The 14,168-nt window shown below is 33.0% G+C and overlaps 2 protein-coding genes across 4 annotated transcripts; both read left to right on the top strand.

The window, feature by feature from the left end:
- Positions 1–2,563: 2,563 nt before the first annotated feature.
- Positions 2,564–5,263, top strand: LOC7471640 (transcription factor KUA1). The gene is made up of 3 exons (XM_002304255.4): positions 2,564–3,017; positions 4,085–4,293; positions 4,528–5,263. Exons 1-3 carry the CDS (start codon positions 2,720–2,722, stop codon positions 5,029–5,031), a joined length of 1,011 nt encoding a protein of 336 aa, XP_002304291.1. The 5' UTR covers positions 2,564–2,719; the 3' UTR covers positions 5,032–5,263.
- Positions 5,264–5,402: 139 nt separating this feature from the next.
- On the top strand, positions 5,403–9,615 carry LOC7461988 (O-fucosyltransferase 30). Of its 3 annotated transcripts, none has more exons than XM_002304254.4 (3): positions 5,403–5,933; positions 6,796–7,355; positions 8,116–9,615. In XM_002304254.4, exons 1-3 carry the CDS (start codon positions 5,823–5,825, stop codon positions 9,176–9,178), a joined length of 1,734 nt encoding a protein of 577 aa, XP_002304290.3. In that variant the 5' UTR covers positions 5,403–5,822; the 3' UTR covers positions 9,179–9,615. The 3 variants fall into 3 exon arrangements, with proteins under 3 accessions (XP_002304290.3, XP_024452879.1, XP_024452877.1); XM_024597111.2 differs by having other exon boundaries at positions 6,775–7,355; positions 8,272–9,615; XM_024597109.2 differs by having other exon boundaries at positions 6,775–7,355.
- The last annotated feature ends 4,553 nt before the right edge of the window (positions 9,616–14,168 follow it).

The following is a 14,168-nucleotide window of genomic DNA, read 5'->3' as shown; positions in this document are numbered from 1 at the left end:
TTCATTATAATGCACTTTGAATAGTATTTTTCATGCAAACTCAAGGGAAAAATAAAAATGAAAGGAAAGGGGTTTGGTTTACCTTGGGGCTTGTTCTAGACAAGGGTGGAGCTATTGTGGTGGTTGTTGGTGGTAGAGACAGTGGCTGGCTGATGGTGCTAGGGTTTTTAGGTGGTTTTTTCTCTCTAGCTTTGGTTTTCCTTTTCCTTTTGTTCTTTTTTCTTCCCCTCTTCTTCTTCTTCACCCCTCCCACTATTGGATGGCTTAAAACACACTTATATCCACCCAAAAAATCCTCTCTCTCTCTCTCTTCGTGTTTTTCTTTACATTCGAGTTTCCTTTTGTTTTTGTTTTTGTTTTTCCTTTGTATTTTCTCTTTGTCTCATTATTCTCTCTTTTGCTACTTTCTAAACCAAACCCTCCCTTCTCTCGGCTCAATACTCTTTCTTTTCTCCTCTCTCTCTCTCTTGACATTCTTTTTCTATCTTAGATCCCCTTGTTTCTCGCATTCCCCTTACTTATATGCAATGACGAAGCTCCTGAAACCTTTTTCTTGGTGGAATGATTGTGGCCATTAGTTTTCTTGGGATAATCTAAGTTCTTCACTATGATTGTACCCTTTAGCAAAACATGTTTAGGTTGGTCTCTTTGCACTAATTTTTCAACCGTTTGAGAGGTCAAATCATATAGTGTTTGGCTAAGAATATATTACACATGCAACGGGAGTGTGTTATTTGGCATTTATTAGGCGTCATAGAAGAGAGAAAAGAGTGGACAAAGTCATCCTAAAAGCCGTGAAGAAAACAATAAAATTATAGGAAGCATGCTAGAGAAGAAAAGGGTATTGTTTTGGCCATGCACCAAAACCAAGTTGTTTTTGTGATTTGTCCTTTCTACAAAAAACATATAGCATGAAATGGCGTTATTTTGCCCAAAATGTGTTGATTCATTTAATTGAATTCTCAAATTTGCACATTGATACTTAATTTTTATGCCTTTTTAAATTTGATCCTTGTCTTTTTATTGTTTTAATTTCAATCTTTTTTCTTAATATTTCTTTTAATTTGTCCCTGATTGCATTTAAAACGGTTCCTCAATATTGACACCCTTTTCATTTAGCCATTTACTTTTTATTTTTCAATTATTTAGCCAATTTTCATTATTTTTTCTCATTCTTCTCAATCTCATCCCTTATTGCGTGAAAATAGTCCCTCATTTTTAGCATAATTTTCAATTTAGTTATTGGCTTTTTAATTTTTAATTTTTATCTAAATTCAATTGTTTACTTATTTTTTAATTTCATCCCTAATTGTATTTTTTTCTTTTTAATTATTATTCTTTAAATGTTTATTTTCACTTTTTTTTGGATCAAGTATTTTTTTTATTTTGCCTTTATATATATATATTTGAGAGGGTTCAGAATCTGAATTATCACACCGTGAATGCTATCACACTTGGGTTTGATTCGCGTCACTTTGTGAGCTTTTAAATTTCTACCAAACCCTTTTAATTTTTTTACAATTTTTGAGACTTTTTGACCCTTTAATTGGGATTTTAAATTTCTTTGTTCGTGAAAATTGGAGACATGATCCGTAGCCTCCTCGATCCCCAGTTTACCAAAATAGATTTTCGGTTATTGTAGAAATAATAATAATAATAAAAAAAACATGATCATGGAGTATTTACTATTTAGCTAATCTTAATTTGTTAGGAAAAAGTAATTCCATCTTTTTACAAGAAAGAGTAGTTCAAATGTTAAGAATATATATCACCTTGCGAGGGTTAATTTAAACATCATTTATGATATGAAAATATATAAAAGTTGTTATAAAGATTAGTTAACTAAGTTTTTTTTTTTTATTTCTTCTTCTCTTTTTTTATATTTGATTTTTTTATACTCTGAACTATGTTAAATTTTTTATTCATATTATTTAAATTATTGATGTATCGTTAACTCCAGCCTTAAATTTTGTTTTTCATTAGCATTATTTTTATGTCAAGAATTGTTTTTTTTTTTTTACTGCCCCCAGCAAAGCGTGTGCCTCGGATCTAAATCATTGCGCGTTAAAAACGCCAAGGATAAACAGATTAAGCATTATTTAAATCCAAGTCACGACAAAATTTATAGTCACGGTCAATGCATAAGGTGCCAAGTACTTTCCATGCTCCCAATCCTTAACCAAACCAAGTGATTGCATGAGATGTTCATACCCCCAATTTAAATAAGATTTTTTCATTATCATTCATTCCCTTAATAATTATTGGTGACGACACACGCAATTAAATTCCAGCTTTTTTTTTTAAATAAAATAGAAATAGAAATAGAAATAGAAAAAGGAAAACAACATCCCATTTCCTTGACCACATCCACTCTAACAAGTTACACAAGAACCAAGTTACTCAAATTCCACGACACCCACAAGACTGGGGTCAAAGTCGACTAAACATGTTTAGTCGACTTTGACCAGATCAACGGCCAAGAGAATAAACTCAAAAACATCCCGCGAAGCAGGTGATAAGTATCACCTCCTATATCTAATAATCCTCAGACCTAAACTTACGGATATAAAGATATTGTCTCTCCCTCCCCCCCTCGCTTGGTCCTCTCTCTCCAATCTGGAGAAACCAAAAACACTGTCTTTCTGTTCGGGTCATGCTATTCGGATCCTATTAGATCCGGATTAAAACCAATTTCTGATAACCTGAACCAGAGTCAAAGATGACGAGGCGGTGCTCGCATTGCAGTCACAACGGGCACAACTCCCGGACTTGCCCCAACCGAGGGGTCAAGTTGTTTGGGGTCCGATTGACTGACGGGTCGATCCGGAAAAGTGCTAGTATGGGTAATTTAAGTCACTATACTGGGTCTTCTAATGTGGGTGGGCCCCTCACTTCCGGTCCTAACAATCCCGGATCACCAGGTGATACCCCTGATCACGGTATTGCCGCCGCCGCCGCCGGTTATGCTTCTGAGGATTTCGTTCCTGGGTCCTCTTCGAGTCGTGAGAGAAAGAAAGGTTGGTTTGAATTATGTGAAGTAACTAATTTAATTATGTTTCAAATCTCCCTTATCATGATTTGATTTGATTTGTGATCATTAGTTTAGAACTGGGTTGTCCTTCATGAGATTGTTTTTTCCATGTTTAAACGTTTAAAATTGTGTTCCTTTATGCCTTAATTTGATTTTATTTTGTTGAGATAAACAAGTGCAAGGTTTTTGTTTTCTATAGAAAGAAAAAAAAGTCCATGTTGGGTTGTTAGTGAATTCAGTTATTGAAGTTTCCGAAAAATGAAGTCTGATTCTGGTTAGGAGATTATGGGGAGGAAGGTAGGATTCTTGTTTTGTTTTCTGGAAACAAATGAGGGGTTGAAGTTTACATTCTTATTAGTTGAGTGCTATAAAGACCTGATAATGTTGTCTGTAATTATTTGTTTGGTATCTGAGATGAGGACAAGAAAAGAAGATTGTACTTTATGCTTGGTTTTTACTTTGTTTTTCAGAAAGTGATAGGCTTGGCTTAAATAAGCAAATTGTTTTCCTGGGCACATTTTATTGCTGCTGTATTTGTTCTCCATGTCCCATCCCATTTATGTGGACGAAACCCTTACTGGTGTGAGATCTTTCCCTTTTTGCTATTTCATTTTTAGCTAGGCTCATAAGGAGTTAATTAGTTATTTACAGTCCCCATGGTTGACTGATTTTTTTTGTTTCTTGGAAGAATGTCTGCCTCCGAGACGAAAAAATGTTTGTTTTTTTGGAAAATAAAGCCCCATCATTTAAAATGATGAAATAAAGAAAACCTTGAATATGACACAGACGGTACGGGAGTCTCTGAACACCCATATTTTAGGTTTGTCCTGGTTTATCGAGGGTTAGTCGAGGAAAGTAGGGACGGAAATTTCTATACAAGAAAACTTTTGATGAACAGTGTGCCTTCCAAACTAGAAATTTTGTTTGTAGCGCCAAAAAATCGCAGATATTCAACAAGGAGTTATGAGGAACATGTGGTATCAGATTTATATGTTTCTTGTATTGGTATTTGCGCTCTTTCATCCTGAATGACTCTAATAACAAGTGGTGCAGGTGTTCCATGGACTGAAGAGGAACATAGGATGTTTCTACTAGGTCTGCAGAAGCTTGGTAAAGGTGACTGGCGTGGAATTGCTCGTAATTATGTTATATCAAGGACACCAACTCAGGTGGCCAGTCATGCTCAGAAATATTTCATCAGGCAAAGCAATGTGTCTAGGAGGAAAAGACGTTCCAGCCTGTTTGATATAGTTGCTGATGAAGTGAGCTCTGTTCTTTCTTTATTGTCTATCTGAGCAATGAATCACACGTTCAAGTGCAGCTTCATCTCCATGCCACATTAAAATATCACTTTATGCTTCTTCATCATGATATTCCACCCATCTCCTATTACCTCGTGATCATTTTATTGATGCATCAAGTTTACAACTCTCGATTCTTCCCACCCTTTTGAGTTGTCTGATGTATATTTTTCCCTGTCCATTCTGCATTTGCAGCCAGGAGACACTCCGATGGAATCACAGGACTTCTTGTCTACAATCGAACAAGAGTCTGAAGCACAAAGTGAAAATCCAGTGCCTGTCCCTCCTTTGGATGAAGAATGTGAATCTATGGATTCTACCAACTCCAACGATGGGGAACCCCCACCTCCTAAGCCAGATTGCTCACAGTCTGCTTATCCAGTAGTATACCCATCTTATTTCTCGCCTTTCTTCCCATTTTCTTTTCCATTTTGGTCTGGACACAGTGCGGAGCCCACAAAGACAGAGACACATGAGGTTCTTAAGCCAACAGCAGTGCATTCAAAAAGTCCAATCAATGTTGACGAGCTGGTTGGCATGTCAAAACTGAGTTTGGGAGAATCTATTGGCCAGGATGGCCCCTCTTCTCTTTCCCAGAAATTGCTTGAAGGGTCCCCAAGACAATCTGCTTTCCATGCTAATCCAGCCTCTAACAGTTCGAGCATGAACAGAAGCAGCAGCCCAATCCATGCAGTTTAAAGGCAGCTTTGCTGCGATTGAAATCGTAGGTTAGCTCAGTGCTGATGAGCTTCACAATTTACATTCTATATCAGACTATAACGTGCAGGCTGGTTTGGGTTTACATTCTTTTGTGGGATTCTTGTAATAATGTTGTTCTTTTAAGTTCTAGCATTAACTTGTTTAAGTTAGTCTTATGTAGGCTGTTAGCATCTTGTCTAAAGTTATTTGAATCTTTAACGTTCTCTGTGCATTCTTTATTCTGTTTGCGGCACCTTCCTCCATTTATCAGTGCTGATTGAGAATGTCAGTCAGAAAACCTTAACTGAGAGAACCGTGCTTATTTGACTTTGTAGGAATGACTGATAAAGTAGTTTCAACCAATCTTCAGTGAGCTAGAGATAGGGTCCGAAACCGAAAACCTCTGACCATTACGGACATTTTCTTTTCAAGTTTTGAGATCCATATTAAGCTGCTTCTGCATATGGCATGGGGACGCATTTTTAAGAAACCGATGAGCACTGTTTTCCAAACGACGTCGTTTAAGTTGCCACGATGAGAAGCATCAACATCGATCACAGAAGTCCAGAATGGTCCTCCATCTACATGCACGGTACAATGCAGCTCTTAGCTGCTCATCTCATCGCTTCTGAAATTGAGAAATTCAGTGCAATGTTCTTGGGGAAAATTAAGGAGTAGGCGAGGGCCTTTGATTTTTATATTCTTGATAGTTTAGGCTTCCCCTCCCTTGAGCATAGTTGATGGTGAAATAAGGGTTTATCTAGGGAAATCATGGACCTGGGGTGTTGTTGATGCTAGTGGGTATGGGTTTGTGTGTGTTGACAGTAAAAGAGAGAGCCGAGATCGAAGAAAAGAGGCTACTTTATTTTTGGCTTGAAGGCTTAGTTTCTTATGGGTCACAGGTGTGTGGCTTCTTCTTTTTTGGTGATTTTTTTAGGAGAGAAAGTCTTTGGTGAAAATCTAAGTAATTGTGTCTGTTTTTTTCTTTTTTTTTCTTTTGTGGCTAATGCTTTTCTAGATTTCTTTCTTCACTATTTATAGGTAATGCAATTTTGTCTCTTCCTGGATCCATATTTATTTTGGCCTTTTTTATTTTCTTGCCTTGGTCCCTTCAAGATATATATTTTTTTATTTTTCTTTTTTATTTAGATTTTTTTTAAAAAAAATCAATATCAACTTGATGAAAAAAATTAATTAATAATTTTAAAATTAGCTTGTTAATAGTTGAACTTGTCAAAAACAAATGTTTGAATTTTAAATTTTTTTAAAATAATATATTTGGAAATAATACAAATATATCAAAATATATTTTTTAGATTTTTTTTGTTGTTTTTGTTATTGTTAAATTTCTCAGAAGAAAATTGAAATAGAGAGTAAAAATTTAGGTTACCGGCTATAAAAAGATTTTAATTTTTTTTCTATTTTTTAAAATAAAAACCAGTTTTTATTAGTTTTTTCTAGGTTCTCAAATAATTTTTAAAACAAGATTAATTAAAAGTAATTTAGTCTATTGAAAAATGTGGTTGTAGTTATTTTTTAAATTGTTTTTCACTCAGAAATATATTAAAATAATATTTTTTTTAAAAAAAAATTATTTTTGATATTAGTGCATTAAAATGATTTAAAAATATCAAAAAATATTAATTTAAAAAAATAAATAAAAAATTTTTAAATTTTTTTAAAAATATTTTTGGAATGTAAAAATAGATGAATAATTTTATTTTTTTTTAAATTAACTAACAGGCCTACCGGGCCGATTGCCAGACGTTCATCGGAAGGTGTCTCTTCCAAGTTCCAACGTTAAAACAAAAGCAAAAGGAAGAAAAAACCGAAAGAAAGAAAGAAAGAGAAGAAACAATGAAGAATGCTGCCTTCAATCTTGACAAAAACACAACAAAACCATCATCATGGATCAAGAAAAAACAAACACAACCTCTCAAATCTCCGCTTTCTCTCTTACTAATTCTCTCTCTCTTCCTCTTTATTTTCCTTTTCATCTCCTTCTTTAAAATAACCCCCAATTCACTTTTCTCCAAAACCATTACAAATAATCCTCTAATCTCGCAATGCACCAAATTCCAAACCCTAGCCCTAGGAGAGAAGTTCCTATGGTATGCACCACACAGTGGGTTCAGCAACCAGTTATCAGAGTTCAAGAATGGGATTTTAATGGCTGGGATTTTGAATAGAACCTTAATTGTGCCTCCTGTTCTTGATCACCACGCTGTTGCTCTTGGTAGTTGCCCTAAATTTAGGGTTTTGGGACCTAAAGAGATTAGGGTTTCAGTTTGGGATCACGTTCTTGACCTTGTTAAGACTGGCAGGTGAGTTTGCTCTCTAGCCTTTACTGGGTTTCTTTTGCATTTCATGGTTCTTGTGTTAGTATGTTAATTCAGTTTTTTATTCTGAGTTTAGTTTGGGCAATGAGATCCGGTCAATATTTTTAGGACTATTTATCAGGTGGTGAGAAAACTGTAGTAAGGAGAAGAAGTAGAACCTTTGCTTTACTGGATGTGTGAGAATTGGGATGTCTATCTCAGCTGATACTGTTAAGACTGTAAATAGATTTCAGTAGAATCTGAAATTGAGATCTCTGAGACTTACAATCATATATTTTGAAGTAAGTTCCCCGCGGAAAACCAGCTAAATATTTTGTTCTACTGTTTTTTTTTTTAATTTTAAATCAAGACCTACTTCTATCTCTGAACAAAGGAATGCCAAATTGTTCGGCTGAGACCAGTACGCATTTTTGGACGCGGTTGATTAAATAGCCTTATTTTTTAATCTCAATTGTTGAGAAATGTAAGACTTCCACAGTATTTTTGAAATTATTTCCAAGCAGCCTAACAAGCTTTAATGTCTTGCCCTGCTGTTTTCTGAGTGCTAGGGTATGGAGACTATGCCTCACAAGCTTTATATCTCTCTGCTGTCACATCAATTAATGAAGGAATACTCAATTTGTTTAAGTTTATTTGAATATGCCTTGCCCTTTTGTTTTGAAGAACAGGTGTATCATATTTCTTCAATTGAATACTCCAATCCTCTTCAAGATTAGCTTATGTATATTCCTTTGTTAATTTGCAGGTATGTCTCTATGGCCGATATCATTGATATTTCGTCTCTGGTACCTTCTTCCATTCAAGCGATAGATTTCAGGGTTTTTGCATCGCAATGGTGCAATGTGAAAATGGATTTCACCTGTTCAAATGATTTAAATGCTCAGTCTTCTTTGTTTGATAGCCTCAACCTGTGTGGATCTATACTGTCCGGGATTGATGGTAATGTAGACAAGTGTTTATATGCTGTAGATGAAGATTGCAGAACCACTGTTTGGACTTATAAGAATGGTGACGAGGACAGAGTGTTTGATTCATTTCAACCTGATGAACAGCTAAAGAAGAAAAAGAAAATTTCATATGTTAGGAGACGCCAGGATGTATACAAGAGCCTTGGACCTGGTTCTGAAGCTGGATCAGCCACTGTCCTCGCATTTGGAAGTCTTTTCACTGCTCCATACAAAGGTTCGGAGCTCCATATTGATATCCATGAAGCACGAAGGGATCAAAGGATACAATCTTTGATTGACAACAGTGAATTTCTTCCTTTTGTCCCTGAAATCCTAAATGCAGGGAAGAAGTTTGCTTTAGAGACCATAAAGGCTCCTTTTCTTTGCGCGCAGCTCAGGTTGTTGGATGGACAGTTTAAGAACCACTGGAAGGCTACATTTCAGGGCTTAAAACAAAAGCTAGAAGTTTTAAAGCAGAGTGGATCTAAACCTATACATATTTTTGTAATGACTGATCTTCCTCAAGGTAATTGGACCGGAAGTTTCTTGGGGGACATGGCTAGTGAGGTTAACCATTTTAAGCTATACTTTTTGAGAGAAGAAGATGAGTTGGTCAAGAAAACAGCAAAGAATCTTGCGGTTGCTGGGCATGGCCTGAGGTTTGGATCTGTTCCGAGGAGTCATAATGGAGAGAGCAAGATGAAGATGAATTGTCCACATCAGAGGTTAATCGACATACTTTTGTACATAGAGAAAAGTGTTTGTAGCTGTGCTTCCCTTGGTTTTGTTGGGACTGCTGGGTCAACTATTGCCGAGAGTATAGAGTTGATGAGGAAATCTGATGTATGTTCTAAGTCCTAGTCTAACTGCAACATGACAGTTGGTCCTGGTTGTTAGATTGATGTATGCCTGGGATGGGTTTCTTTTGATCCCAGTTGACAGCATCGCAAGCGTGATGAATCTGAGTTTCCGCATGTATATTTTTCAGCAAAACAAGTGTTGGTGCCAATCTTATGCAACCTTGTTCTATCCTATGATTCTCAGCGACCCAAAGTGCATGCAAGAGTAGAACCTTTTTGTCTATGAAGATTCAACTCCTACACGGGAAGGATTTTTCTGCATTCCATTTCAATTATGCCGGTTTAATTTCTATATTGCTTTCAGAAAAGAGAGTCATCCATAAATGTAAGGAGGCGCTTGAAAATTTTGATAGGTAGTTTTACTGCGCTGAGATCAATTGTAATTGTAACTTAAGAATGCAAGTCGGATAGTTTAATAAACACAGAGGGTTCTTCGTATTTCGGACTTTTACAAAAAACAAATAACTACACGGGCAATCAGGCTTGCACAGGCTTAGCACTGGTCCAAAACTCAACCATGTGAGTCCACTCGTAGATTCCATATGTTTGTATCTTGGGCTCATGGCGTGTTAAGCTCCTGCAAGTCCTGCTCCCATCTAGTCTTTTTCTCAAACAATCGGAAGAATTTATTAAATCTTGCTTATACAATGTATTTTTTAATCACAAAACAAAAACCCTTAAAGCTTCGACTGTCAATAAACCATCAAGAACTTGCACGTTAATGGCATGGTTGGATAGCTCCAAATGTCTTTTTTTCCCCTTCAGTTTTATTAAGAAAGCCATCGACAAAAGCGTGATAAGAAGGGCCGAAGGAGATCGATCTTCTTTTATCTCCAATCACAAGAGAAATAGCAGCCCAAGAATAACGTGCATAAAAATGGAAAAGAGGACACCATGATCCTTCTTTATCTACCGAGAATCAGAATCTGGTCTGTATGCCACTACGGACCACCAACGTGCTTGAGAAAGTGATTTTCCACCCTTTCCTCGTTTTTTTTTTTTTGTCTGTCTTTGCATGCTTTATTTCTTTCTTTAACGTGTAGTCGGGGGACTGCGCGGATTTATTAGGTAATATTTAAAATTATGGTCATAGTTTTTTAAATGTTTTTTTATTTTGTATTATATTAAAATATTTTTTTTAAAAAAAATTATTTTTAATATTAACATATCAAAACGATAAAAATTTATAAAAAAATAATTTAAAATAAAAAAATAATTTTTTTAAAAACACTTTATAAATAAAAATACAAATACACTCTTATAAAAGTACTTTAAGCAAACTTTTAAAAAGTCCACAGCCTACAAAAGCATTTTAAAAATTCTTGATATATCAATAAAATTTCCAATCAAATCCTTCAAATAGTATCCGATAAAGTAGTCACATGAAATTTAAATGGGATAGACTGAGAAGTGAGAACACATACAAAGATATTTTCTTACACTTTCGTTATCTAAGCAACGTTTGAGATTGTGCTTTTTAAAGTATTTTTAATATAGAAATATATTAATTTTCTTAATTGTTAATCAAGTAAAAAAAATTTAAAATTTAAAATTCAAAAAGAGAAAAATGAATAAATAGAATTAATTAGAGAGGGGTGAAATTGATTAATATGAATTGTTGATAAAAAAAAATGGTTGAATAGGAGATGAAAGAGTGAGGTTAAAATGAGGATTTAGAGAGTTTGAGGGACTATGAAGAAAAAATAGAAAAATGAGGGGTATAAATACATAAATGGCTGTTTAGGGTGAGAGAAGGGGAGGAATTGTGTGATTTTTATTGACTTTTTCACTTCAAGCTTCATTATTACTGTGCGTTGTGACATCAAAGAATTGATATATGTTGGTTGATTAGATTTGGAATTATGGAATATTAGATGAAGGAATAGTATGTAGAATTTAATGGATTTATTATGAATTTATAGAAGGTATAGGATCATTGAATATTGTGTATTTAAATTGATGATGATATGTGATTAAATGATATAAAAAATTAGAATGTTTTAAATACAAAGGAGGCTCCGCGGGATTTCGATAAAAATATAAAACTATTGATGTGTGTTTGTGTGTATATATATATATATATAAATTTCCTAAGTTTTAATTATTCTAAACTCATCAAATAATTTTCCTAACATAAAAACCAAAAGAAAAAACTCCCCCCTTCAAAACAAGTGGAACAAAGATAATAGTAACAAAAATTCATTTTAGCCTGAATTAATGGGTTGCCATTTATTCATGTAAAAATGAGTGTTATTTTTTTTATTATCTTACTATAACTTAATACCTTTTCCTCCTTTTTATCATAATTAATCTTATTTATGTGATAATTTTCTTACTATTATTTTTGTTCCTGGTTACTAAAAAAATTAATTTTTTTTATTACTATCTTTGTTTTAACTGTTTTTTTATTTGTTTAAACCAATAAAAACAATTAACAGGAGTACAAGTTAATGTTGTGCCTCTGGAACAATGCTTAACTACCTAAATGGAACTCTATCAGTGCAATAACACTATTGAAACGAAGAGATAAATCACATTAAATTTCAATTTCTAATATTGAATTTAATCACCGAGAATTTGATATCCCTATTTGGTTGGGAAAATAACAATTTTATTATTGTCTTTATTGTGAATGATTCATCCTTGAGAATTCATTAGGAATGCAAATGCACACACAAACACACAGAATATTTTTTTGTGTGAAACTAATATATTAAAATAAATTCAACAATAACTTTAATTTCATAAAATTATAATTAGAAGTAAAATATATACTATATATACCAACAAATTATATAACATACATAATATTTAATTATATTCTAGAACACACAAAAAACACACTAATCACTTGAAACATTTGTGTAATTATTAATAAACGAAGGGTATATTAGACAATTTAATAGAAAAGATGAGATCATTGAAGTAAAAAGAAAAATCACAATTCCAAAGCCTTGACATCTAAAATTTCCTTCATTTTAGAGGGGAATTGCTTTCCTTAGATTTTAGAGGGGCATTTTAGGTTTTTTAACCTTGGTTTTATTGGAGTTATCCTATGAGATCAAGGGTGTTTTGGTCTTTCCATAATTAAAAAAATAGTTGGCGAGTGCAGCACGTGCCAGAAAATGGGTGGCGCGTGCGGCGCCTCTCGGTAGTTGTTGGTAGCCTTCCGCAGCGGCGTCCGAAGCATCATGCCACCCTCTACATAATGGGCCAATGCATGTTAGCTTCCATGGCACGGAGGAGCTTCGACGATAAATTTTCTCCTCCCTCCTCTTTTCTTTCTCTTCCACCTCAAAAGGTTTGCAGTCCTAAATCATTTAATTGTATCAAATTTTATTTACTTACTTTTTAATTTCATCCATTGCCATTTTATTTTTTATGTTTTTTTAATCGAATGTTGATCCTCATTCTTTTGATTCTTATTTATTTTTCTGTTATTCATTTTTCGATTGGATTTTATTTTTTGATTGAATCCCTAATCATTTAATTTTAATTTTTTTTATTGAATTTAATCTTCATTCTTATGATTACAATTACTTTTATTTTGAGTTCTCTTCTTGATTAATTGTTTTTTTTTTTTTTGCAATTTCATCCCTTATTGTTGAATTTCATAGAATTTTCATAACATATTTGATGCTTATTTTTTTTATCATACTTTTAAAACCCGGCCAAGAGCCAACCCCATCATGTTCTAGGTCACGGGTTGGGTCGAATAACTGGAGTTACCAGGGTCAATTGGATTTTTTTATTATACAGGAAATAAAAATGACATTATTTCGATAAAAAAATAATGGCAAAAAATATATCAACAGGTGTTGAAATGATTTTTCCCTAGCTAATCATTTGATTTTTTATTCAGCTAAAAATTAAAAATGGTATTTTTTTTATAAAAAAAATAATGGAGAAAAAAATTCAATTATAATCCTCTTTTCTTTGTCTTTTCTTGTTTTAGATTTTTTTTTCTAGTTTCGTCCCTTTCCATTTGATTTTGTTTTGTTTTTATATTGAATATAATGCTCATTCTCTTGATTGTTGCTTTTTAATTATTTTCTTGATTTTTTTTCCTTTCAATTTTGCCTCTCAATATTTTATTTCATTTCTTTTTTTTTCCAGATTTAGTTCTCATTTTTTATCCTTTTCTTAATTTGTTTTATCTTTCAATTTTGTTCCTTAGCATCATTCTATTTCATTGGTTTTTTTATCCAATTTTGATTCTCATTCTTTTAATTGCTCTTTTTTTAATCTTTTTTTTTGTATTTTTCGATTAAGTCCCTCATTATTTTCTTTCATTAGTTTTTTATACCAGATTTGGTTCTCATTATTTTGATTGCTATATTTTTTATTTTTAATTTTTTTATGGTTAAGAGATTTGTTTAGGATTTGTTTTTAGTCTTCTGTATGATCATCTTAGTCTCATGACCGAAGTTGCTGGTTTTAAAGATTAGCCTGATTTACCAAATTTGGTATAAAAACTAATGAAAGAAAAAATAAAATAAAACAAGAAAAGAGCAATTAAAAGAATGAGGACCAAAATTGGATAAAAAACAAATGAAATGAAATGAAATGTTGAGGGATAAATTGAAAGAAAAAAACAAATTACAAAAAAAAATAAAAAAATGAGGACCTAAATTGGATAAAAAAACAAATGAAATAAGATGTTAAGGGAAAAATTGAAATAAAAAAACAAATTAGCGAAGGGATAAAAAAAAAATTAAAAGAATGAGGATTAAATCTAAAAAAAATGAAATAAAATTTTTAGGAACAAAATTGAAAGAAAAAAAAATCAAGAAAGGATAAAAAACAACAACAATCAAAAGAATAAATATCATATTTGATATAAAAAAATCAAATGAAAAGGGATAAAATTAGAAAAAAAAATCTAAAAAAGAATTCAATACAAACAAAGACTAATCAAAAGAAAAAGGAGCATAATTGCAAGACAAAATAAATAGAAGGATAATCCTGATTTTTAGTTGACATGACGTGAA

The sequence above is a fragment of the Populus trichocarpa genome, chromosome 3, assembly GCF_000002775.5.
Source record: "Populus trichocarpa isolate Nisqually-1 chromosome 3, P.trichocarpa_v4.1, whole genome shotgun sequence".
In the NCBI taxonomy this organism is placed as follows: domain Eukaryota; kingdom Viridiplantae; phylum Streptophyta; class Magnoliopsida; order Malpighiales; family Salicaceae; genus Populus; species Populus trichocarpa.
The sequence above is the reverse complement of the archived record's forward strand: the minus strand, read 5'-3'. Positions and strand labels throughout refer to the sequence as shown.